At 34.7% G+C, this 26666-nt stretch overlaps 1 protein-coding gene across 1 annotated transcript in view; it reads left to right on the plus strand.

The window, feature by feature from the left end:
- The window catches only part of LOC126969156 (nephrin-like), a 570056-nt gene that overhangs the window by 498178 nt on the left and 45212 nt on the right, over nucleotides 1–26666 (plus strand). The window contains exons 8-9 of the mRNA XM_050814479.1: nucleotides 10551–10695; nucleotides 11673–11803. Coding sequence (XP_050670436.1) covers nucleotides 10551–10695; nucleotides 11673–11803 — 276 coding nt within the window. The remainder of the gene's footprint in view (nucleotides 1–10550; nucleotides 10696–11672; nucleotides 11804–26666) is intronic.

The raw sequence follows: 26666 nt of genomic DNA on the forward strand, positions 1-26666 counted from the left end.
AAGTGAATTTTACTGAACCGTGAACTTTTTTATAGTGAAAAGTCAATCAAGTTACGGTGCTGCTACTGTACGTGGAGAATATAATTCTGGCCCCTATACACTTTCTTGTTATGCACTGTAATTTTTTACTTTGGGGTCATACTGCTGACATTAATGTAGTGTTTGCTCTACAAAATAGAGCTGTACGTGCTATATATACGCTTGGTTATACACAGTTACTCAGAGAAAAAATTAAAGAAATAAATATTATGACTGTTAATTGTCAGTACATTTATTAAAACTTAATATACGTTCAAAAAATCGTCACCTTTTTGCTCTTAATAGTGATTTTCATTACTATAATACTAGAAATAAGGGATTGCATGTAACTAATTCTAGTAGGCTTAACAAGCATATTATAAAATAATATTATACATAATAGCTTTAAGGGTAAATGTATACACTTTTATAATAAAGTCCCAGCCACTGTTCAGGAATTATCTATCAATAAATTTAAATGTTTTTTTGAAAGATGGCTCTGTCGTAAATCCTACTACTCCACAGTGTATGTGTAGTGTCACACAGTGACATCGCGCAGTTCCGTCCACATTTTATAGATTATTTCTCTCATCTCTGCTCTGCATTTTCTGCTGTTCCGTTTTGCATCCCATAGCAATGCCCTTCGCTATTTCATCGTCACCAGCGACACCCAATCAGGACGCTTTCCATACTAACGAGCACTAGACCAACAGACTTTAACAATACAAAGACAAATTTCTAACATTAACAATACACAATTGGACTTTTACACATCAATCATGCCCTTATATAATAAATACTAAACAAGAACAAGTAATATAAAGCTCAAGGCCCTCCATTTGAGTATTAAATGAAACACATAAAAACGACCTCAAAGGAAAAAGGCTTGACGAAAAAAGGAATTCAAAGTAATTCGCAGAATTATAACATCCATTGAAGCGTGTACGTGACAATCGCGACTCGAGGGGAGAGTGGGGAGCACTCGCGACGATTTATCGTGCACGCGTGATCGCTGTGGTGATGAAAAAGGGTTGGATAAGCAAAGTAGGAACGATAATCGCTGCATTATTGATAACAGTCGGCAAATCCGTCGGTATAGCCGACTGGGCGAGTTATATAATCTTTGCAAATGGCGAGAGAGGTTTATATTATTTAATCTTTTTAAAAGTGAAACGGTGTTGTATATTTTTACTTCCGTTTTTATATCTTTAAGGCTTATTAGGTCACTGTTATGATATGAGTTTTTTTAACTCGGGTTACAATACATTAACGTTTATTCTGATAACTTCTTTGCAAACTCGTTAATTAACGTATATTAAAAATAGATCTCAACAGGGTTTGTAACCAAGGCCAAGTGCGAGTCGTACTCGTCCATGAAGGGTTTCGTAGCAGCCAGTAACATAATAAAAAAGTTCTTATAGTCCGTTCTAAATTTGATCGATGTTTTAATCTTAATATATATAAATTACATGATACGTTGTTTGTCCGCGATGGACTCCTAAACTAATGAACGGATTTAAATGGGGATTACTTCTGGGTTGCAGTTTATTCCAACTTGAGAGATAGGATAGTTTTTATATCGATTTCGGACCCATAATTATTTTTATTTTCAATATTTGTTTTGTATGGACATATTTTCTATGAGAGAATTTAGTGACGCACAGTTTGACAGTTCCACTGTGAAACAATTTCATTATAACAGCAGGGAGCATTTATTACGAAATAATTCTTGATGTTTTGAAATATTTTTGGCAAATTCCTATAAAACAGTTTTTTTTTTATTATCTACAGAACAAAGTCTGTCGGGTCAGCTAGTAATAGTATATTTTTTTAAATAATTAAGTAATTTACATCATATATTTTTTTTTTTAGTTTTATCATCCTCTTATTTTAGAAGTAACAGAGGGGGGGGGGGATACACATTTTACCACTTTGAACTGTCTCTCGCGCAAACTATTCAGTTTAGAAAAAAAAATTATAACATTCAATATCATTTTTGAAGACCCATCCAAAGATGATAACCATGTATGTCTTTGATGAAAAAATTTTTCATCAAAGCCATCAAAGTTTCAGTTCTAAGTATGGGGAACCACCAAAATGTATTGTTTTTTTTTCTATTTTGTGTGAAAATCTTAATGCGGTTCACAGAATACATCTACTTACCTAGCTTCAACAGTATAGTTGTTATAGTTTCGGAAAAATGTGGCTGTGACGAACGGACGGAGAGACAGATAGATATGACGAATCAATCAGGGTTACGTCTTTCGCCATTTGGCTACGGAACCCTAAAAATGTTACATCACTATCAGACCAGCAGTCATAACAGCAATTGCAACCTAGAGCGCAAGTTGGCTAAACACGTGACAACTTAAAAGAACTTATTGAAGTAGGCGTTATTTTTGCAGAAATCCATGACTCGCGATACCCTGGCACGAGACTGAATTGAATGAGTCGGAAACCGCTCTTTTACACCCTCGTCACATGAGTTGCGATTGTAGTAGAGCGCGCTGTGATTGGTGAGCTGTTGTGACGTATTACCCCCAGAAGACATACGTAACATTGGTAAAGAGACTAAATTTGTTTGTTCATTCAAAAATAAAAAAAATGTTATTTTTGTGTATTATAATTTCTAATTGTTCCAACACATTTAAGCGGAATTCTTTCTTTGTATCGCTCGCGGAGCTCAGAGCTACATTTGCACATGGGACAATAGTCTGCAAGTCCTTTTATACACGCTAATCAAGTTCAATGAAAAATAGAATTGAATAATTTATACGGGCAAAAAAGTGATACCACTTTAAAATCAAGAACAACGTCTTTTTAAATATTATCCTAACAATTAAAGAATAAAGCGGATTTAATTTCATTTATTGTTTCATTACAAAAAGCCGCAACAACACTAACTTGATTCCTGATACATGATTTTGTTATTTTACAGATTATTAATCAATCATAATAATATTATATACCTACTGATTTGCAATAATTTTAAAAATATCTAATATATAAAATTCTCGTGTCATGGTGTTAAACTTTGAACTCCTCTGAAACGGCTTGACCGATTCTCATGAAATTTTGAGTGCATATTGGGTAAATTTGAGAATCGGACAACATCTATTTTTCATCCTGAAATGTTATTAAATTTGGTGGTCCACACGAATTTTTTTTTTTTAATTTTTTTGACATTTTTTTAAATTTGTTTGATTATGAGTCTGCATTAAAAAATACATACAACTTCAAATTTTCACTTATCTACGATTAACAGTTACTTTTGTATCGCGATTTTAATATCAGCAATACAACGTTTGCTGGGTCAGCTAGTCTATATACTCGTATATATTAAAATGTGCTAGTACTCAATCTCAGTGCCACTTCTGTGATTGAGTACACAAAATATGAAAATAAATAAATTTGCCCTTTGAGAAGGAGTTCAATAACAAACATAAGCACAAAAAACTACATAATAATTGAACTACAAATAATATATTGTTACTATAAACATATGCATAGTAATAATAAGTAAACGGACGCACTCCCATGTGTCTTACATATCTTTAGGGGTCAAATAATTTGCAGCTGATCAACAGAATGCCTCAATATTATGCCATAAACTGATACCTGAGATAACGCTACATTTACATGTAATTTTCAATTGCATTTGGACAATTAACAGCGAACGTGTACAATACTTAGAAGCCCCTATTCGATTGTAAACTCAAGCAAATTGTTGGCCGTTGGGTCACGTGAGCGGCCGCAGATTAATGGCACCAACACTACACAGACATTTATTGTGCCAGCATTCTATAGGCTCCTTGTCGTCTGTTCTAATAAATAACCTGTGTCGATTTTGCCCCAGTCGCCTCGATTTAACTTCAATTTACGCATAGCTTGAGTGTTTGTATCGAATGGAATCTGTTTATAAACCAACTATATTGGGATAGGTGTATTAAGACCTTCGAATTGAAACATAATTATGTAATAAGATAATAGCTGCTTCTCTCAAGGTAAGTTGTATGTGGCATGGTCCACAGTACGCGCACTGTAGCCTGGTGATTTCTGGTGGAAAACAATGTTTATTTAACACTGGTTAGACGTTCAGTTCATTATAATAAAAAAAAAAACTTGCGGGCGGATATTCGTAAAATCCGTGTTTACCTGATCTCTACTTGGTCAATGGAAGATATTCCTACCAGAATGCAAGACTCTAGGCCTATTCATAAAAACAATAATATGTTATGTAAATATTAACTTTACCTTACCAGTGGGAGGCTCCTTTGCACAGGAGTCCGGCTAGATTATGGGTACCAAAATGGCGCCTATTTTTGCACACGACACGACACGCCTATTTTTGGAGCAATGTAGAACCGCTCTTAGCGGCACTGCATTGTAACGGACAGGGCATATCAATTACCATCAGCTGAACGTCCTGCTCATCTCGTCCCCTATTAACATAATTTTTTTTAACATATTGTGATTAAATTCGACACAAATCTCATTAGCAATAAACCGTGTTTACTGGTGAATCTCCAATGTAGGTAGAATTATGAACAACGTACACTTCTGCTCCGACAAATGCTTTGTTCATGGAAACTATAATATCTAAAACTGCTTTTTGGGAAACAACGTGAAACGTTATTATGGAACTGAAACCTCATTTAATCCTCCACGTTATTCATAATGAAGTTTTCGGGAAATTTTAATGTGAATTTCATCAGGAATTGTATCGTTGCAATATATAAATTTAACATCTTAGATGAAGGATTCCAACTAGATACCGCAGGCGTTGTCGCAAAGTGCGGCAACTAATACCACGCCCAAGTGGGCGTACTCGAGCCAGTCTCGAACAATGTGTGCAACTTTGCTAATAATGAGTTGCGTATGTAGTAAAACTTTGTAAAAATAATATCTACTACCAGAAATAAGAAAGACACTGGGATCACATATCATGTTATTGTAAGTTACAAAATTTTAAAAATACGATTGAGTATCGAGTGCCACGCACACAAGCAGCTTATATGTAGTTGACGCCATAAAAAAGGCTATTGTTCTTAGGTAGTGGGGTATCTAGTAGGAGCGCAGCGGTGACCAATCCTTAATATACTTTTAAAGTAGTCCTTTTTAAACATCAGTTAACATTAATTTTCAAGTTTTTAGAAGTTATAATAAATAAGTTAAGTCTTTCTTACTAATAACATATATTTGGAAATCCGCTTGCTACGTCGGAATTTAATAATGATAGTACCTCAAAACTCAAAACGTTCTTTGAAGTCCTCGTTTTTATTTCATTAATAATATGCCATTTCAGATTTCAAAACATTTTCGAATTTACAACATACCAATAACAATAACCTGCTGCACTAAAAGAAGTTATACAATTTTATATACTCGTAAAATACATGTTGTATATTCTGATTCTATTTAAAGTCAAAGTCAAATAAACATTATTCAATAAAGCTTAAATCAAACACTTTTGAATTATCACTATAAATATTTCATTTAAATTACTGAATTTACCATTTATGTTCGGAAAAAGTAGAGCTCGTGGGAAGAACGTACAAGAAACTCAACGGCCACTCTTCAATCAAAGATGTACTATGAGCTGTTGCATCCAATATAATGTGCTGTGTTAGTTAAAAGAGTTTTAAATACCAAATATTTAATAAAATGTGTGAATATAAGTTATCTTATATTGGAAGGATCAACCTTTAGAGCTTGAATTCATTGTTTGTGTAAGGTTGCTTCATGAACATGATGGTCGTGATTACTGTTATAATTAGTAATCGCATCTAACAAATACACAGATTTTTCTAACTATATATTCATAGTCTTAGAAAAACTTATTTATTACGGGAAGAGTTCCGAAGAGCTGTTTTACCTGATTCCTTCCGCAGAATTCCACCTTCGCACGACGCGCTACAAGTTCGGATATCATCCCCACCATCTGGATGTGTGGCGGTCCTCCACAGTGCGGTTTTCAAGGAGCTTTCTTCCACGTACTACAAAGCTGTGGAATGAGCTTCCTTGTGCGGCGTTTCCGGGACGATACGACATGGGTACCTTCAAAAAAAGCGCGTACACCTTCCTTAAAGGCCGGCAACGCTCCTGTGATTCCTCTGGTATTGCAAGAGATTGTGGGCGGCGGTGATCACTTAACACCAGGTGACGCCAATGCACGTTTGTCCTCCTATTCCATAAAAAAAAAACGATATCTTCGAGGGTTCAATGTTACCTTTGGACATTGACTCACCATTTGGCTTGCCGCCTGACTGATGCACGGCTCAGTAATTGCATGTATTTCAAATTACTACAAAAGCGTGTCTTCAGGCAAGCAAATATACGAGCTGTATAATATTGTGAATATCACCTGAAACACACCCTAAGCCATCTCTGATCAGTTTCTTGAGTCTGCGGGAATGGCAGTTAGTGTAAGCTTCTCAAATCTGTAATTCATGCCCACTATTCGCCTGTATCCTTAGTTCTTCTTGGCGCTGACGTCCTGAATGTATCTATATTATTTATATTTGCTCTTAATAGTGATTTTCATTATTATAACACTAGAAATAAGGGATTGCTTGTAACTAATTCTAGTAGGCTTCAAGTTCCAGCCACTGTTCAGGCATTATCTATAAATAAATTTAAATGTTTCATAAAAAAATGGCTCTGTTGTAAATCCATAAAGGACTAGATTGTGATTATTTTATAGCAATAGAAATGACTGTACAGTATTGTATATTGAAAAGAGCGCAAAAAAAGAATGCTGAGAGAGTTTCTTGCACCGCTTCTTCTCTCTGAGAGCGCCATTTGTTGAGGTAGTAGTATCTAGTAGTTATTAGAAATGACATCAAAAAGAATTATAAAGGAATTAATTTTAAGAAATAAATGCCTTTTATGCCGTTTTATGCCTTTTATTGTGTATTCATTTGTAACATGCTGTAGGACTCGCAGGTCTTAGGGTAGGCATTATTAGACTGGTAGGTCTAAGTAGGTCCTTTTAACTCGTCATATATTTTCATGTACAGTCACACCCTTAATACTACTGCGGACGTACGTGGCGTTTGTTAAGGTATGCATACATCAAGGAAACTAACTGCTTATTACAACGCAGGCTTAAAATGATAATTATAATGATAATGCCAAGTAGCAATCTTAACCTCTGATCTGATGGCACCCGTGGTCACGTGATCCTTTGCGCCGCGGGGCATTTGAAACTCGACTCTGCACGCACTTACTATGTTTTATATTGTTGCTTGTATTGAGAAAAATACTAAATGGATCTTTATCGGGTTATCTTTATTAGGTTGACAGACGATCCAGGTTTATAATTACTAACTAATAATGTCAGTTTCCTTAAATAATTATAATGAACAACGCCATTGTCTCTGGATAACGAAATATTCTGAGATTTTTTTTTTTTATGAAAATAAGGGTCGAGACGAGCAGGACGTTCAGCTGATGGTAATTCATGCGCCCTGTCCATTACAATGCAGTGCCGCTCAGGATTCTTGAAAAACCACAAAAGTTCTGAGCGGCACTACAACTGCGCTCGTCAGCTTGAGACATAAGATGTTAAGTCTCATTTGCCCAGTAATTTCACTAGCTACGGCGCCCTTCAGACCGAAGCACAGTAATACTTACACATTACTGCTTCACGGCAGAAATAGGCGCCGTTGTTGTACCCATAATCTAGCCGGCATCCTGTGCAAAGGAACAAACGAAACAAAAAGGAAAAAACATTTTAATAAAAATATGTATTTAAAATGATATACTATTGAAAAGAAGATTAAATTTCCTTGCACATTAAATCAAAAACAAGCTAAAGTTACAAACCCAAAATGTTTAAAAAAAAGAAACCGTGATGGCAATGATGGTGCTTAAATGGTCTTTGAATAATTATATCAAAGTTTGAGAATATTAAATTAATTAATAATATTAATATTAATAGTAAAATCTTCTCGTTCCAAATACCATAGTGTCTGAAGACGAAGGTTTTCAACCAACCGGCAACAGCCAGTGATGACTTACGGTACGCAGACCTGGTCGCTAAATATGGCCCTGATGAGAAAACTCATGGTCGCTCAGAGGGCTATGGAGAGGGCTGTGCTCGGAGTTTCCCTGCGAGATCGAATCAGAAATGAGGAGATCCGTAGGAGAACCAAAGTCACTGACAACAGGCCAAATGATTGCGAAACTGAAGTGGCAGTGGGCAGGGCACATAGTTTGACGGACAAGATTACCGTTGGGGCAGTAAAGTCCTCGAATGGCGACTACGTATCGGAAGACGCAGTGTTGGAAAGCCCCCCATAAGATGGACTGACAATCAGGTTAAGATCGCCGGAATACGTTGGATGAGGGCAGCGCACTACCGATCGTCGTGGAAATCTTTGGGGGAGGCCTTTGTCCAGCGGTAGACGTCTTCCAGCTGATGATGATAATTAGAATATTTGGACTCCAGCACGTTAAGTTCTTATTAATCTATTTACTATTCAACCCAAAATAACAAGAGCTACTCTAGCCTTGACTTTGCCCACTTGAACATTTTGTTACACATAATCCTGAATCGGTGATCCATTTCCTGCACTACACAGCAAATCTCCAATATTAAATTAATTACTATTTTAATACGTTGTTTTTTCGGTTTGTTTTGTACTTTTATCTTATTATATTAAGTATATCCTGTGAGTGTTTTGTGAAATAAATGTTTTCCTTCTTCTTCATTGCGGTTGGAATATTTCCAAATTTCGATTGTGCTGGTGGACACTTTTGATTCCAATTTTCACAATGGTTCCAATTCTTTTGAGCTTCAATGAAGAAGATTATTTTCCCAGTCATTTCAGGCCAAAATTTTCAAGTTCTCCAAAAAATTATCTCCATGTTTCGGTTAAAAGCTCAAAGCTCAAGTTGTCGTAAATCCTACTACTACTACTACTACTCCACAGCTGAATATCTAAGTGATTGGACAGTTCGGGACTAGATTATGATTATTTAATAGCAATTGCAATGACAATGCAATATTGTAAAATTTTTGTTAAGAAGAGCGCAAAAAAAGAATGCTGGGAGAGTTTCTTACGCCGCTTCTTCTCTCTCAGACCGCCATTTGTTTCCGAAGCGGTAATTAGTATCTAGTATAATAAAAAATGAATAAATTTTGAGAAAATAAAAGCCTTTTATGCCTTTTAAAAATGTTACATTCAAAAATAATATCTTGAAGCATTTATTTCAATAATTTGAAACGAAAATAGAACTCTGAATTTACAGAATATTCAGACAAGTATACACGCTTATGTCCAACGTAAACCGGGCGTATGGTAAACCTTACAGATGATTTAATATCACACGATGCAATGCGATTAACAGCACAAACTGCGGATTCAGAATTTGGTATACGTCAGTCAACCAATGATATTTTATGATTGAATCGTCCATGAGTCGGGACTCTGAACACTGTGACATGTTTATGAGTTCCGTATATTGCCAATGAGGCGCTAGGAGTTATTGGCCAATGTTTCGATTAATTTCAAGTGGGTTTTATATCAGTTTTATTTGATGTCGTTTTCAGATAACACTTGATAATTATTAATCGAATAATTAATGTGCCAATCCCCGTTGATATTGGTTGATTAATGGTGATTGTTGAACTTTTATTACTTCATTTAAATACTTGAATTGACGATCCATTATCAGCTTTAATAATTATATATCTTTGATACCTGTGGAAGGAAGTACAAAATAAGCACTCAAAAAATTGTCTCATAATGTCTTTATTTTGTCAAGTACTTAACTATGCACAATTACTTGAAGGGCATATCAATATTTGCCACATTGGTGATTTAAAAAATGTTAAATAAAATATATTGCTCTTCCTTATTCTTTATAAGTTAATTCACTTTTAATGTGTTATATTGACGAGTGGGAGGCTCCTTTGCCTGCTAGATTAAGAGTGCCACAACGGCGCCTATTTCTGCCGTGACGCAGTAATGTGTAAGCATTATTGTGTTTCTGTCTGAAGGGCGCCGTAGCTAAAGAAATTACTGGACAAATGAGATTTAACATCTTATGTCTCAAGGTGACGAGCGAAATTGTAGTGCCGCTCAGTATTTGTGTCCTTTTCAAGAATCCTGAAAAGCACTGCACTGTGATGGGCAGGGCGTATCAATTACCACTAAATTTAGGTCCTGCTCATCTCTTCCCTTAGTTTCATAAAAAAAGTTACATCTCAAACTCGTTATTCTATATCTCTCGATTCGAATATAAAAAAAAAAATTTATTAATTCAAGATTTCTATATTTGGTATTAAATACATTTTACAAAATTACTTAAATCTACTTATTAAAGCAATTTACAATTAAGCCTTATATATGTAGGTATCAGAAAACTTATTTCTACAACCCTATCTACGTATTGAGGGATAAAACTTTATTATGCTTAAAAACTAATACATGAGGTTTGTGGGGGGGACATGAGGTTTGTGTGTTTCGATTCGAATATTGGTACGAAATTCTTATTTATTTGATTTCTTCATTATGTTGCTGCAGGAGGAACTTCGAGACAACTTGACGGTTAGCGTGATGAGCTTCGTCCCCACGTTGGATGATGATGGCAAGCCAATCACCTGCCGAGCTGAGAACCCCAACGTGACCACTTTGTTCATAGAAACTTCTTGGACTATCAACGTTGTATGTAAGTAACAGAATTAATTTAAATCATTTATAATCACGACATTAGAGATACTCCTCTATATTGTGAGTTTTCTTTCTCGATTGGAATAGATTTTTTTTGGTACAGATTGAATAGAACCTTAAAAGGTTGAAGAAAAAAGAAAATACTGTAAATATTGTTGATTTGTATTGAACCCACTCAATTTTAATTTTATTAACATAATATAACTCAAATATTAAATTATATATAAAAATATATAGTAAGACAGGTAACGAATGATGTAAATGTAAATTTATTGGACACTTAGATCTCAGATCTTTTATACGTCTAGATTGACTGACTCTATATATTATAGATAGTCAAGACAGCTGTGAAAACGTCGAAGAAGCAGCTGTGTCTCAATCAAAGTCAGTTTTTATTCAAATGATTAATAGTTTGTATACAAATGAATTTCTATTCAGACCCTTTACCCCAAAGGAATCAGAAGAGCTTTACCGACCTTATAATAACCGTACATATGAATTAGAAAACCGAAAATACATTGGCGGGCGAGAATCGAACTGGGGCTCCGTGGTGGGAGTCATCAGTTCTAGCCCATTGCGTCACTATTTGATTAGATTTTTACTTCTGTAAATTGTTGTTCAAGTAACAAGGAGTGTTATCTCTCATTAACAAAACAAAACATCATTTAGTGATGAGCTTCCTTGTGCGGTGTTTCCGGGACGATACGACATGGGTCCCTTCAATAAAAGCGCGTACACCTTCCTTAAAGGCCGGCAAAGCTCTTGTGATTCCTCTGGTGTTGCAAGAGAATGTGAGCGGCGGTGATCACTTAACACCAGGTGACCCGTACGCTCGTTTGTCCGCCTATTCCATAAAAAAGGCAACAAAACACCCACACCCCAAATTCGTGTTGTGGTTCTTTTGAAATGAGTGGTTTTTCATTTGGTCTTTGAGCAAAACATACACTGGTATATACCAAAGTGTGACCATTACAGATCCTCCGGTGGTTAAGCTGCGGTTAGGAAGTTCCCTGGCTGCTGGTGATATCAAGGAAGGTGATGACGTGTACTTCGAGTGTCACGTCAGAGCCAATCCACCCACCAGGAAACTGTCGTGGCTTCACGATGTAAGTATTCCATTAATACTTAGCTTAGTAGTTGTGTGTGAAAAAAGCGAAGTGATTACAAAAAAGAGATTTAATTAATTATGTTTTGTTGTACAAAAAATTTAAAAGTATGTTGGAGCAGTGAAATTTCAAAAAATATATAAAATCTTTCCAAAAAATATATTTTTAAAACACGCATTTCATAAAATGCTGTTTTAAAAATAATAAAAAAAATATTCCAAAGAAAACAATCAATAAAATATTGTTTAAAAATATTCCGAAAAAATAAACGAACGCTTTGTTTTTTTATAAAAATTTAAATATAATGTGATAAAAAATCTTAGTCAGAGGTGTGGAGTTCGAACCTACTCTCCCTCTTTGGAACCAGAGCTTAATTCTGGCGCCTTAGACCGCGCTGCCAAAATGACTTTTGAGCAGTTGTTGAAATTAATGGTGAGAAATTCACCGCGGCCCTTTGTAATGCGACATGCGATAGACGGGTGATGTAATAAGTCTCATTTTAAAATATTCTGAAGATAATAAAACAACAAAAAACGCCAGCAGCGCCCCCATTTCTGACCACACAATATGCTGACGCAGTGTGTGTTAAATATATTTTGGTGTCAAGTCAGTCTTTCAATAAATAATTTTGATGGACATGAAAGTCACAGATGATTTGATCAAAGTGATTGATTATGATTATAAAACGTTATGATAATAGTACTCCAGTCACTTAGATCATTTTGTACGTCAAGATAGACTGTGACAGCTGTGACAACGACATTTCAGCTTGACAGTTAATCTCTATTTTGAGCAATACACGCACACTATCACACAAATCGTGAGTGTGAGACGTAGCTTTGTCACGCACACTAAAGTAATAAACCTGAAATATTTTCATCGGTTTTCTAGCAGCAAGAGGGTTTATCTAGACGTATAAAGAAACTAAGTCCAGTAATTACTGAGAAAAATTCAGGTGTTATAAAACACCAATACAATATACCTTAAGGCTGTTTTTCGTAACTCTAAACTTGCTGTAATGTCAATACAGACGTAGTGATATCTAGACACAGTGGTGGCTCATTAGGTCATATTATGATAAGTAATTTTTATAATGATTTATAGTATAAACAAGTCCCCTTCAAGATCAGATATCGAGAATTAAGAATACGATTTCGTGGGCTTTCGACCTGGCTTGAAGCCATGAGCCCATACCATGTAAAGAAATAACTAATTGTCACATCTTTAATATTGTAACTGTATTGATATTCTTAGATCTTTTGTGAAACTAAAAATTTTGAAAGCAAAAGGAGTTTTCTTAAAAGGCATTTATTTTCTCAAAATTGATTCCTTTAGAATTCTTTTCGATGTCATTTCTTATATACTTGATACTACTACCGCTTCGGAAACAAATGGCGCTGAAAAACTCTCCGAATTTTTTTTGCACTCTTTATAATAATATATACAATATTGTACTGTCATTGCTATTGCTATAAAATAATCATAATCTAGTCCCAGGGGATCACTTAGATACCCAGCTGTGGAGTAGTATGATTTAAGACAGACTTATACCGACAATCTATTAATTACCAATTTTCATTACCGGAGGCATTTTTCAAATTTCAGTTAATCAAATGTCTGAAGGATAAATTCTAAAAAAATTTATCCTTTAAAACCGGACAAAGGCGATACAATATCAAAGTGAAGTAATCTCCCATCGATGTTAACAATAGCTGTGTTGTAGCACAATCTCGTTTTACGACATTTTACAAGAAGACCGGGTTTAGTATCAAAAGTTATATACAGGTCATCCCTTTATTTAAAGAAAACGGGTTATAGAGATAATCCCCTATTACGCGTTTTTACGACCTCTCAATTAATAATAATAATAATAAGTCCCAATTCGCAAAACTCGACTCAACCGAGTAGTAGGCAATTTTTGTGTTTGTTCCCGGCATTATGATTATCACAATTTCTAGAAAATTGCAAATGTTCCTATGAACATAGATATAATACATAATAAAGGGTACATTTATGTGAAAGTGCAAGTAATGCTCGTTCATTAACATGGCGCATAGACAATGTTTTATGCAAAGTGTGTTGCACCTACGTTTTACTTGAAAAAATAAAAATATTTACATCTCATTATAATATATTTAAAACAGTTTGAGTGCAGTTTGCTTTCTCAGAAAAATAAAATGCGTTAACGTATAAATAGAATAGATATGTATATCTTAACATATATATATTACGTGACACGTTGTTTGTCCGCGATGGACACCTAAACTAATGAACGGGTTTTAATGGGAATTACTTAATGGAGTGCAGTTTAGTCCAACTTGAGAGATAGGATTGTTTTTATTTCGATTTGGGACCCATAATTATTTTTATTTCCAATATTTGTTTTGTATCGACATATTTTCCGTGAGAGAATTTATTGACGCAGGGTTTGACAGTTCTGCTGTGAAACTTAAAACAAAATTTATGAATGGGAAGAAACATTTGGATCTTAAGTATCTTAAAAAAATATCATATTTTGTTTACTCTTAATAATTTTGCTTTTTTGGCTCCAAAAAGATTGCAGCTTGTCACTATTTATTGCAAGCCCTTCATCGGTATTTATGAACTATATCATAATAATATACAAAAATATATTCAAGCAAATAAGTATGCTAAACAGCTATATTTTATGTTTCTGAACACGGTTAAACTTACAGGAAATTGAAATCCTATAAAGTGACATTTAGCCGACTTAAGAGTTTTCCTTTACTTGCTTCATATTTTATCCCTCAGAACCCTGTAGATATTTTTCATACTAAAGCACGAGCATTTTGTTTTCAATTGTATAGAGCACATTCTTATGGTTCCAATTTATTTATATTAGTATCGTAATACGTATTTCTTAAAAATTAAATTTATAAATAAAATTTGTGAACGATGCGGGTTCCTCTCAGGTTCCGTGCGAGGGCTCTTCCACTGAGCCAACCGTTTGAGTGACGCATTGTTCACAATTCTTGATATGTCTTGTTCAACACTCAGGTTTTCTTGCTCAGGTGTCGTCATTGATCATAAATTTTGTTTATAAATTTAATTTGTGAAACTAATCCCAGAAATGAGAGTTATGACTTTTAAATATTGCAAATTGTAACTATAACCTGAAAATAATAATTATGAATGACTAATAAGTCTTCCATCTCTATTACCTCGTAATCTGATGAGCATTTATATACTATGAATAATAATAAATTTAATATTTTTATAAGAACATCTACACTATAAATACTCGATATATTAATAATAATATTATATTAAAAGAAAGAAAATGTTCAGGACTTTTTTTAGTATGATTGAATTATCAAAAAAAATATTCTCATGAATTCGAAACAAAAAAAATGCTAAGAAAAATCGAAAGAAAAAACAAATATCTACTTAATTATTATACATTACACAATAAAAATAAACAAATTTTATGAACGATGAGGGACTCGAATCCGCGACCCATCCCGTTCCATGCTTGTGCTCTTCCACTGAGCCGTTCGTGTGACGTATCCTTGATAAATCTTGTATAAGTCTTGTTCAACTTTTAATGTTCTTATTAATAATAAATGTAATATTACCTAGGAGTTTTCTTATTTGGCCGAATATCGAACTGATCCACAACCTTGTACAATGTACGGTCCGATTATCGCTTTGTACTGTCGCTCGTATTTTAATCAGCAATGTAGGCTGTTATTTTTTGTTTTGCTTCACCCTTCAGGCTTTCAGGGGCAATCAGTCGCGCGTTGTTACACGGATCGTGTTTCGCATCACCGCACATCCGGTCCGCACTTTTGTTTACGCTTTCTGTTCTTTCTTTATTTCCTAATAATATTATAATATTGACCATGGTTTATGTTTTAAATGGTTTTTCATGGATTGGTTTGTTGTTTAAAAATGATTAATACTAATAACACAGTTTCTCTAGACGAAGGTTTTTGGCCAGTGTGTATTGCCAGTGATTTTACGAGAAGGCTCATGATCACTCCAAGGGCAATAAAGAGGACTATGCTCGGAGTTTCTTCCAGATCGAATCAGAAATGAGGAGATCCGTACGAGAACCAAACTCACCGACATAGCCTGGATGATGGCACATAGCAAGAAGGATAGTAGACAGTAAAGTTCTCGAATGGCGACCACGTACTTTAAGACCCAGAGTTGGTAGGCTCCCCTTGAGAATCCCCAGGATTGACTGATGATCACTGATCGCCGTGAAGATATTTTGGGGATGCCTTCGTCTAGTACTGCACGTCTGTGGTTGAAATGATGGTGATGATGATGATGAAAAATGATCATCATAATAATTAGATAAATCCGTTTTAAATATCAAAATTGAAAGTTGAAATATTTTAAATCTCCTTGTAATAAATAAACAAAAATCGTCAGTAATACGGCCCATCTACTTCTATTGCTTAACCAAATATTTAGTATTGCTAGTCAAGTGATAAATCTAATAGACTTCAGTGCGCGCCGTACCTATTTTTGGGACTCGATTAGAAAATTATGCAATTGATAATCATTGCTGCCGAATTCCACCTCCGTACAATACGCCACAAATGTGGATTTCATCCTCACCACCTGAATTTGGCGTTCTTTCACAGTGCGGTTTTCAAGTACTTTCTTCCGCGTACAACCAAGCTGTGAAATGAGATTCCTAGTGCGATGTTTGCAGGACGATACGACATGGGTACCTTCAAAAAAAGCGCGTACACCTTTCTAAAAGGCCGGAAACGCTCCTGTTAATCCTCTGGAATTTGGACTACTGTAATCACTCAACATCAGTGACCCGTACGTGTCGTGTACGTGTCCTCTTCCATAAAAATACTAATCAAATATTTACATCCAGTTCGTTGCGATTATTTTACGTCTAGTACGAATATTCATATGTTAGACGATTGGCTTGTCTCTTATGCGTAAATCGTAAACGGGAAATGTTCACGTAAATACCAAAAGTTGAAATTCGTCAAAATCGAAAATTCATACTGCACACAAAAAATATGACAACATTTTTTCTACGTACAAATCCACATCACTTGAATAAATTAATTTCATCCATTGGCAAAACAAGAACAATTGATCTACCATTTATCGAAACGTATAATCGATATAAACTTCCCCATCACTATTTTCTAAACCAGTTTGATGAGGACAATGAAATATGCACAAGCTAATTACCGCTTTGAACAAATCGTTACAAGTATTTTATTTTAAACCTACCTTCAATTAAATATTGGGATTAACTTATTACCTATACCATCAATAATAAATTAATGATTGCTTAATACGAATACAAATGATTTAAGTTTTCTTTAGTGTTAATTCCGCCAATATTTGTTTTTAAAACAATTCGACACGTATTTCGCCTTTACACGAGGCATCCTCAGGACGTGTTGTCTCTCCAAAATCTGGCACGAGACTGCAGATCATTTAAAAACAAATATTGGAGTAATTAACACTAAAGAAAACTTAAATAATTTGAATAATTATGGATTTCCGCAAAGTAACGCCTAATTCAATAAATTTTGCTTAATACATTTTGAATATTTTAGTAAAGAAGTGTTACCTACATTTCCAAAGGTACACATTATAATTTCAAATATCTGTTATTATTTTAAGTTTTATAAATGTCCGATTTTAAAACATACTCATTGAACACATCGTTTCTATAAGGCACTGTCGCCGTTGACATGTCTTAAATTTGGTTTGTTATTTCTTTGACTGTGTCAAGTAATGTACTTTCTATATATATTTTTTTCTTAAATAAAGAACTTTTAAAATGAAATGAAATGCACCACTGAATGTTTGACAAGAAATTCTTTGCTTCGTAACTAAAAAAGTGGGTCTTGAAATCTCGAGCGATTGCAAATAATTCTGCGTTTTTCGAAGAAGATAGGCGTCATAAATAGTGTTATCAGAGGTATGGAGTATTCCTATCATCTCTGGTCTGGCGCACCCCAGTTTCATTTCGAACTATTTATCGCGTGCAACGTAGAACTGCTCGAATTGTCGGGGACCCAGTGCTCTGTGAATGACTCGATCACTTGGCGTAGCGTAGAGACGTCGCATCATTGTGTGTCTTCTATCGAATTTATCACGGGAAGTGTTCTAAAGAGCTGTTTCACATGATTCCTGCTGCCAACATCCATCTTTGATACTCGAGAAATTAGGATATCAACCTCACCATCTGGATGTGTGGCTTTCTTTCACTGTGCGGATATCAAGGAACTTTCTTCCACCATCAAGCTGTAAATCGTGCTTCCTTGTGCGGTGTTTCCGGGACGATTCAAAAAAGCACGTACACCTTCCTTAAAGGCTGGCACTATTTCAAGAATAAAAGTTATCACCACCCCCAAAGAAGTTAATTTCACTTCAAAAATATACGATCAATCTGATTTATTATTTAACATATTATTAACTAATTTTTTTGCTCTTATTGTTCTCTAATAATATTAAAGATAAATAAACTTATCAATGATAACTAATAAGTAAAGATTTCTTAAATGTAAGTAATTCAAGCCAATGTCAACCAAATTGTGAGTAAAACTGGCCTCTAAGCTCCACTTTATCATGTTAAACGAAGTTTACTTTTATTCTTTGATATCATGATGCTTAATCCACCCATTTATCCGTACCCCGGGAAGCGGTGACACGCCTCATTCTTTTATATGTGATTGTTTTTGAAAAATGGCCCCGTCCCACGATACGGCCGAATTAAAGCGTTGAATTTACAAGCGCTTGTTTACAAAATGCCTCTGTTTGGATTTTGCACGTAACAAAATACCAATGTTCGCTTTGTTTGTGTAACGCGAAGGTCTTTCGGAAACGTTTCGACGTTTGTACAGCCGGATTACTGTGATCGTTTAAAACGTTTTTATCCATGCGATGCATTTTCTTGTTTTACTTTTCGGCCCTCTTTCTTTTTACTTATTTACCGGAAAATTTCTAGGCTTAACCAACACTGAAGTATAGAGTATAGGTGCTATTACAAAAAAGATTTTATATATATAGACGCATAAATCGTATTATACGTCGCACTCTTTGACAGCTTTGAACACGTGGAAAAAATTTAGCTGTGAATAGTTAATCTCTATTTTCAGCAACTCACGTATACTTAAACAAAGGGACAAATATATTGCGAGTGTAAAACGTAGGTTGTCATGCACACTAAAATAGAACCTGCCCCGTTTTCATGCGTTTCCTAACGGCTAGAGGCTTTATATAGACGTATAAAATATTTTTTTATACGTAATTAACAGCTGTAAATTAACAAATCTGTGATATTTATTACAGCGACAAATAGTATAGTATGAACCAAGTAAATTTCAAATTGCATTTTCTTTTTCAAAAGTTTTTAAAGTAAATAGTTATACGGATTTTTACTGCCATATACTCAGTTTGAGGTTCTAGAATATACAGCTGGAGTCAAAAACTTACTTATAATGCCCTTCCATAGAACATAAAATGTCACATGAAATACAGACCAAATTTTTCGGCTAATGTGAGCGGTGATAATGATAAATATCGGAACATCAGAGGCATGGAGGGTTCAAATAGCCCTCCTGCGAGATGACCGCCATTACTCGCTACAATTATTGCACCATTAGGACGCTAAGACCAAATTACTTCCAAATAAATCAACATTAACTGACTGTGTAAATAAAAACCTATGAAAATAGCTTTTTAATTTACTTCTCCGACCTTTTTTTGCTATGTTTCATTGGGCACTTAAAATCTCTTATTTTTTTTATAAAAATAAGGGACAAGACGAGCAGGACATTCAGCTGATGGTAATTGATACGCCTTGCCCATTACAATGTAATGCCGCTCAGGATTCTTGAAAAACCCCAAAAACCTTGAGACATACGATGTTAAGTCTCATTTGCCCAGTAATTTCTCTAGCTACGGCACCCTTCAGACCGCACACAGTTTTGCTTACACATTACTGCTTCACGGCAGCAATAGGCGTCGTTGTGGTACCCATAATCTAGCCGGCATCCTGTGGAAAGGAGCCTCCCACTGAATAAAAATAATGTCTCTTAAAATTATGTTTCTTTTTTATATTTACGCGTGTGTTACACATTAAAAAAAAAGTACTTTTTAAAGGATTAAAATCTCTTCATCATTAAAAAAAGAATCATCTGTCGCATATACCAACCACGAGGCAACAAAAGGCGCAAAACTTCACAATGACAACTATGACAAATACTATCTCGACTCCTAAAAACGTGCTCTGAAAAGGTCACGAAACACCGAGTTGAATAAAATAATATTAAAAGTGTAACTTTTCACAATATCTAATGTAAAAACACACATAAAGGTAGGTTGATGATGATGGTGGTGTTATAGGGTACACGGAGAGTACGGGGCCCGTTCTAGCGTGCTACACGCCGTGCGGTGTCATCATGTCATGCTTATATTCAGGATCGGTCTCCGCTGCGCTCCAGCTAGATACCGCAGGAGTAGTCGCAAAGTGCGGCAACTAATATAACGCCCGAGTGCGTATACTCGAGCAAATCTCGAAAAATGTGTAACGTTGATGTGCCACATGTTCTGTTAAACTTAGCTAATAATTGAAACTAAAATGCCGGGTTGCGTAGTAAATCTTTATAAAAATAATACTACAAGAAATAAGAAAGACATAGACACCTTGAATAAGGTAGACGAATTCAAATATCTCGGGTCCATTATTAACAATAAAGCCAATATCGAAAGTGATATTCAAAATAGAATAAAAACGGGATGGCTGAAGTGGAGATCTTACCGGTGTTCTATGTGATGCAAAAATGCCAATTAAAACTAAGGGCACCGTGTACAAACGAGCAGTGAGACCAGCTTTGCTCTATGGATCCGAATGCTGGGGAATGAGAAAGTGTGACGAACAAAAAATGCATGTCACCGAAATGAAAATGTTGCGTTGGTCTGGGGATGTTACATGGTCAGACAAAATTCGTAATGCGTCACCTTTAAAATTACACTTATACATCATAAAATGCAGGAAGGCTGATTACGCTGGTATGGGCATGTAATGCGTAGGAACGAACACCATATGATGAGATGAGTCATGGATATGGATGAGGCAAAGAGCGACAGAGGCCGCCCACCAACTACCTGGACTAGAACTGTTAACAAAGACATGACGTTGATACGCCTGACGCCAGTAATGACCCAAGATCGCAAACAGTGGCGATCTTGTATCAGGAGGGCCGACCCCAAATAGGGAATGTGCCAGGGGAATATAATATAAGAAATAAGAAAGACACCGGAATCAGATATTATCAGTAACTTTTTTGTATTTGATTAGTTATATTGTAATTTAGAGGAAAAGGGCTGCAACTGGAGTGAATTCTGGGTATTCAAAGTCAATTACCGCGTTTGTGACAGAAGGCTTGATGTCGTATTATGGGTACATACACCTAATATAATACATACCAAAGAGTTACTGAGTAATGTCCCAGAATATATTTACCCTAGTTGCCATTACATTTAAATATTTAGGTGCACGCGTGGTAGTTACAAAAAGTATTTGGCTAAAGTACGTTCCCGGAATTCAGAATATCACGATCGTGACGCATTTTATGTAGAAGATGGCCATTTCGCGCGATAAATTGTAATATTCAAATGGCCCCCTATTTTCGGTTTATATTTACATACTCATATTTATTGTTACACCAACGCTTATATGTACTTTTATTTTGTTCATTTTTCAGGATACGTAGCTTACGTTAACGTCACTCGAACGGTTGGCCCAGTTGGAAGAGCATTCGCACGGAAAGCGAGAGGTCGCGGGTTTGTGTCCCGCATTGTTCATAAAATATTTATAAAATAGAAATCACTATTTGTTTATTATAACGCAATAATTCAGATAATCCTTCGAACGACCAAGTGATATTTTAATGTTATGACTAAATATCGTTTTAATATGACAGTAAGGGACGCCACAAGCAGGACGTTCAGTTGATGGTTATTGATACGCCATGCCCATTACAATGCAGTTGCGCTCATGATTCTTGAAAAACCCCAAAAATTCTGAGTGACACTACAATTGCGCTCGTTACCTTGAGATATAAGATGATAAGTTTCGTTTGCCCAATAATTTCACTAGCTACGGCGCCCTTCAGACCGAAACACAATAATGCTTAAATATTACTGCTTCACGGCAGAAATAGGCGCCGTCGTGGTACACATAATCTAGCCGACATCCTGTGTAAAGGAGCCTCTCACTGGTCTAAAGTATTTATTGCACTAAATTTAGTTACTTTTCATTCAGAATGCTGCACAAATTATGTTATGTGGAGTATTAGGCGGACGTTTAGGTTTAAGCTAAATTTGGGTATTCAAATGTTGTGAGCATCTTGAGTGTAAATTCCAATAAGATTCGTCTTCAACCATTTCGATACGTGTTTTACCCCTACACGAGGCATCCTCAGGAGATATTGAGTCGCCAACTTCTGGCACGAGACTCAAGAAGGCTAACAACATTTGAATAATCATGGATTTCCCCCAAATAATAATAATAATATAAGCCTTTATTCAGATAGTATTATTTACATATATACTTACAAACTATCCTTAACTAAGTATCTATCACTATCTGGTTGTCTATTGACAAAGGCCTCTTCCAACTTCTTCCACTCTTTTCTATCTTTAGCTAACCTATACCATGTCTTACCTGCTATCGTGCTAAGTTCGTCTGACCATCTCCTGTATTGTCCCCCCGGTTTCCTTTTTAAGTTCCGTGTGTGTCCCGTCCAGCGCCATTTAAATTTTCTTATAACATTAGTGACATTAGTGATTTTTGTTTTCTGTCTCAAGTCTGTGTTTCGAACTTTATGCGTTTTATTAATATTCAGCATACTCCTCTCCATGGCTCTCTGGCAAGTCTCTAGTTTTTTAATCTCTCTTTGCGTAGGCGACCAAGTCTGACAACCGTAGGTCAACACAGGAAGTACACAAGTAATATAGAGATTTCTTTTTATGTTTATTTTGATATCTTACTTCTTTGAGTCCCCAGTATTTTTTTCCAAGCATGTCCTATTCTTGTATCAATTTCTTTGTCTTGATCTTTTTGTGATATAACTTGTCCTAGGTAAGTGTATTGATGTACATATTCGATATTGTTATTGCTTACTAAAATTGGTTGTTCTGACCTGTTTGTCATTGCTTTAGTTTTGGCAATATTCATAGTCAGACCCACTAGGCGACTTTGTTTTTCGAGGTCATGCATCATTTCCACTAGTTCCAAATGAAAGGAGGCAAAAACTATTAAGTCATCCGCAAATCTTTGATTGCTTAATTTTATACCATTAATATTAAGGCCCTTTTCCATCCAATTAAGATTTCGGAAGATATCTTCTAGAACTGTGGCAAAAAGTTTTGGTGATAGGGGGTCACCTTGGCGTACACCACGCTCTATATTTATTTCTTTTCCTTCTCTGTCTAGCTTTACTTTAGCTTTACTGTTTTTGTAAATATTTCTTACAACTTTGATATATTTGTTCTTCCCCAAAATAACTGCTAATTCAACAAATTTTCAACCATAAGATATTTAATCGATGTACAACTTAGAATTACTTTAGCAGTATGCGTCGTATCTTTCCTTCAAAGCAATGCGTCGGAAATAAATCTCTACGCTAATATTTCTATGACAAAAACAGCATTTTATCTACAACTCATAAATAACTGCATGCGAAGTGACAAGGCGCGATGCATTAAATTCCCGCTGTGATAGAGCATGACAACATAATGAAAAATGTTCACAACTCCTGAGAAATATTCCAAGAATATCATCAAGCATGTGAGAATGTTGCGAGTTTTGAATAAATGTTCGTAAAAGTTTAGGTTTCGCAGGAGTTATGATTGCGAAACAATTTTAATTACAGGTTTACGATACCTGCATCGTTTTTATTCGCCAAAAGAATTTTAAACGTCAGACCCATAATTATTAGATTGTTTGTTTAAACTCTGAAATTTTTAGGACGTATTTTATGTACAGGATGTACTCGTTACGTGTAACCAGACGATAATTAATAATAATAATTATTTATTTGCGAAAAACTGCCACCAAATTTTTTACAATTACAATAGATATGAACAATTAATATTAAATAAAGAAAAGAAAAAATAACAATACAAATGTTAAAAAACAATAAAGACTAATATTAATGCTTTAAAACATGTAAGGATTATTTAATAACTTGAAAACGAGGCAGCAGCGCGATTCGCAAAAAGGAAAGTTCTCAGCAAACGTTAGGACGTATTTTCCTAACACTGATATTATGAACTTCCTGATTTATTTTTTCCGTGCAAGCTATTTTGGCAGTAATGTGTGAAAAAATAATTATAATATTTAAATATTACAAATTAATTAATTCTGTAACTATTACAGATATCAAGGAACTTTCTACTGATATCGAAAGTACGTTACCTAAACAGTAAAATGACATAAATAGCATTTCTAAGAACAAACGAGAATTATCCAAAATTTTGATATTTAACAGTCCCATACATACATTATAGTTATAGTATAGTAGAGTAGTAGCAATATTAAAACGCTTTTAAGTAACACGACTAACACCAGTGGGAGGCTCCTTTGCACAGGAAGCCGGCTAGATTATAGGTACCACAACGGCGCCAATTTTTGCCGTGAAGCGGTAATGTGTAAGCATTATTGAGTTTCGGTCTGAATGGCGTCGTAGCTAGTGAAATTACTGGGCAAATGAGACTTAACGTCTTATGTTTCAAGGTGACGAGAGCAATTGTAGTGCTGCTCATAAATTTTGGGTGTTTTCAAGATCATGAGTGGCACTGCATTGTAATGGGCAGGGCGTATCAATTACCACCTTCAGCTTAACGTTCTGCTCATCTCATCCCTTATTGTCATAAAAAAATTGTAACTGGTATCTTAATATATTACTTAGATATTTTCAGAAATTTATCAAGCTTTATCAACAGGTTAAATTAACAGTTAAATATTAAATTTCAGCTGGATAAAAGATTCTAATTCAAATATTTTTATTCAAAATTACATTTTAAATCACTTATTGAATGACCAAAACTAACGCTCATTCAAAATAGTGTGTGCCTCAGACTTGAGATGATTATTTATTTACCTATTCTATCCACCAGTGATAATTGCATTAATTCACGCAACAATACAATATTTAATTTATCACTTAAAATTTTACTACGGAATGTTTTGAGTGAGTACCCCAAAAGGATCCAAATGTGTGGCAACTATCGTTTATTATTTTAGACATCCTGGAAATTGGTGAGTTATTACAATGTCATATCGTAAAGTTTTATAATTTTTCGTTTCCGTAAATTAAATTTTAATTTACACTTCGTACATTTCCAATGTAACATTAACAACATTTCGCAAATACAACTTCAATATACTTCAAGTATAGGTAGTGGCGCCAGTGAACCGTGAAAATGGACTTGTCATGGGAAATCTACTTCGCTGCTCGTCGTCGGCGTCGTGACATCTTCAACGACAGCAAGCCAATTTTATTTCGTATACGCTATTACCATATTTTGTTTACAAATATTGGTGAGAATACGATTCTTGGTATATATTGCTTTATTAAATATTCTCGACTATTCAATACTCTTGGCATTCTTTTATGTCAAAGATTTTTTATCTCTTTTAGATTTTATGGAATGGAGCAAATACCTTCAGGCTATTTAATTATAAATTTTTATACGATATTTCATTGTAGTCCATATTAAAAAAGTCGTCAAAAAATAATCTTTACGCGTCATTGAAATAAAACCAAATTATAATTAACTTTAGGAATAATTAACAGATACATATACGAGTATATACTTTATTTGCTTACCTGAAAGCTCATAGACAAAATATAAATTAAAGCCGTGTTATTAATAAATAATTGAATAAAAATAATTTAATTATTAATGTCACACATATCAATATAACGTTGTTATTGAATATTAAAGAATATGGCTCTATGGGCTCGGACCTTTGCCTGACCGATGGACGAAGAAAACGAATGTCGGAAACGTCAGACTGAGAACTTTTATTTATTATTTATTACAAAGTAGTCATAAATGAAGAAACACACTTGGAGATTTTCAGAAAATTTTACTGAGCAATTTGAAACAATTTTTTAAACCATTAAATTATAATGGTTAAAAATTGTCACAATTTACTTTTTTCTGTCGGAAGTGCTAACGTTACTTCCATCAGAAAAATATTCTGAGTCACGCCTAATGAAGTTTTACTTAAAAAAATCCCTCTGAGATTCTTGCGCCCGTTCTCCTCATGTCGGAGTCACACTATTTCAAATTAGTGGTAGTTTAATCGATATATAGATAGATTTAAATCCTATTTTGAATATTTTATTGAATAAAATATTTGAATTTGATTTGTTTTTACAGCTGAAATTTAACTGTCACTACAACCTTTATAATATTAAAATAACTAACATGTATCAATCTTAATAAATTTCTGCACATATCTTAGTAATCTACGGTACCAGTTACATACTTATGGAGATAGGTAACAACAATATAAATAACCGTATGTTACGTATGTAGAAGCCTTCTAGAAAACAGTTCTAAAATTGACCTTATTCAAATTCAAAGTTACAAATGGATAAATCTTAATATATATAAATTACGTGACCTACTAATTATGGACCTAAACTAATGAACGGATTTAAATGGGGATTACTTCATGGAGTGCAGTTTAGTCCACCTTGAGAGATAGGATACTTTTTATTTCGATTTGGGACCCTTAATTATTTTTATTTCCAATATTTGTTTTGAATGGACATATTTTCTGTGAGAGAATTTATTGACACACGGTTTGACAGTTCTGCTGTGAAAC

Source organism: Leptidea sinapis, chromosome 17, assembly GCF_905404315.1.
Source record: "Leptidea sinapis chromosome 17, ilLepSina1.1, whole genome shotgun sequence".
In the NCBI taxonomy this organism is placed as follows: Eukaryota; Metazoa; Arthropoda; class Insecta; order Lepidoptera; family Pieridae; genus Leptidea; species Leptidea sinapis.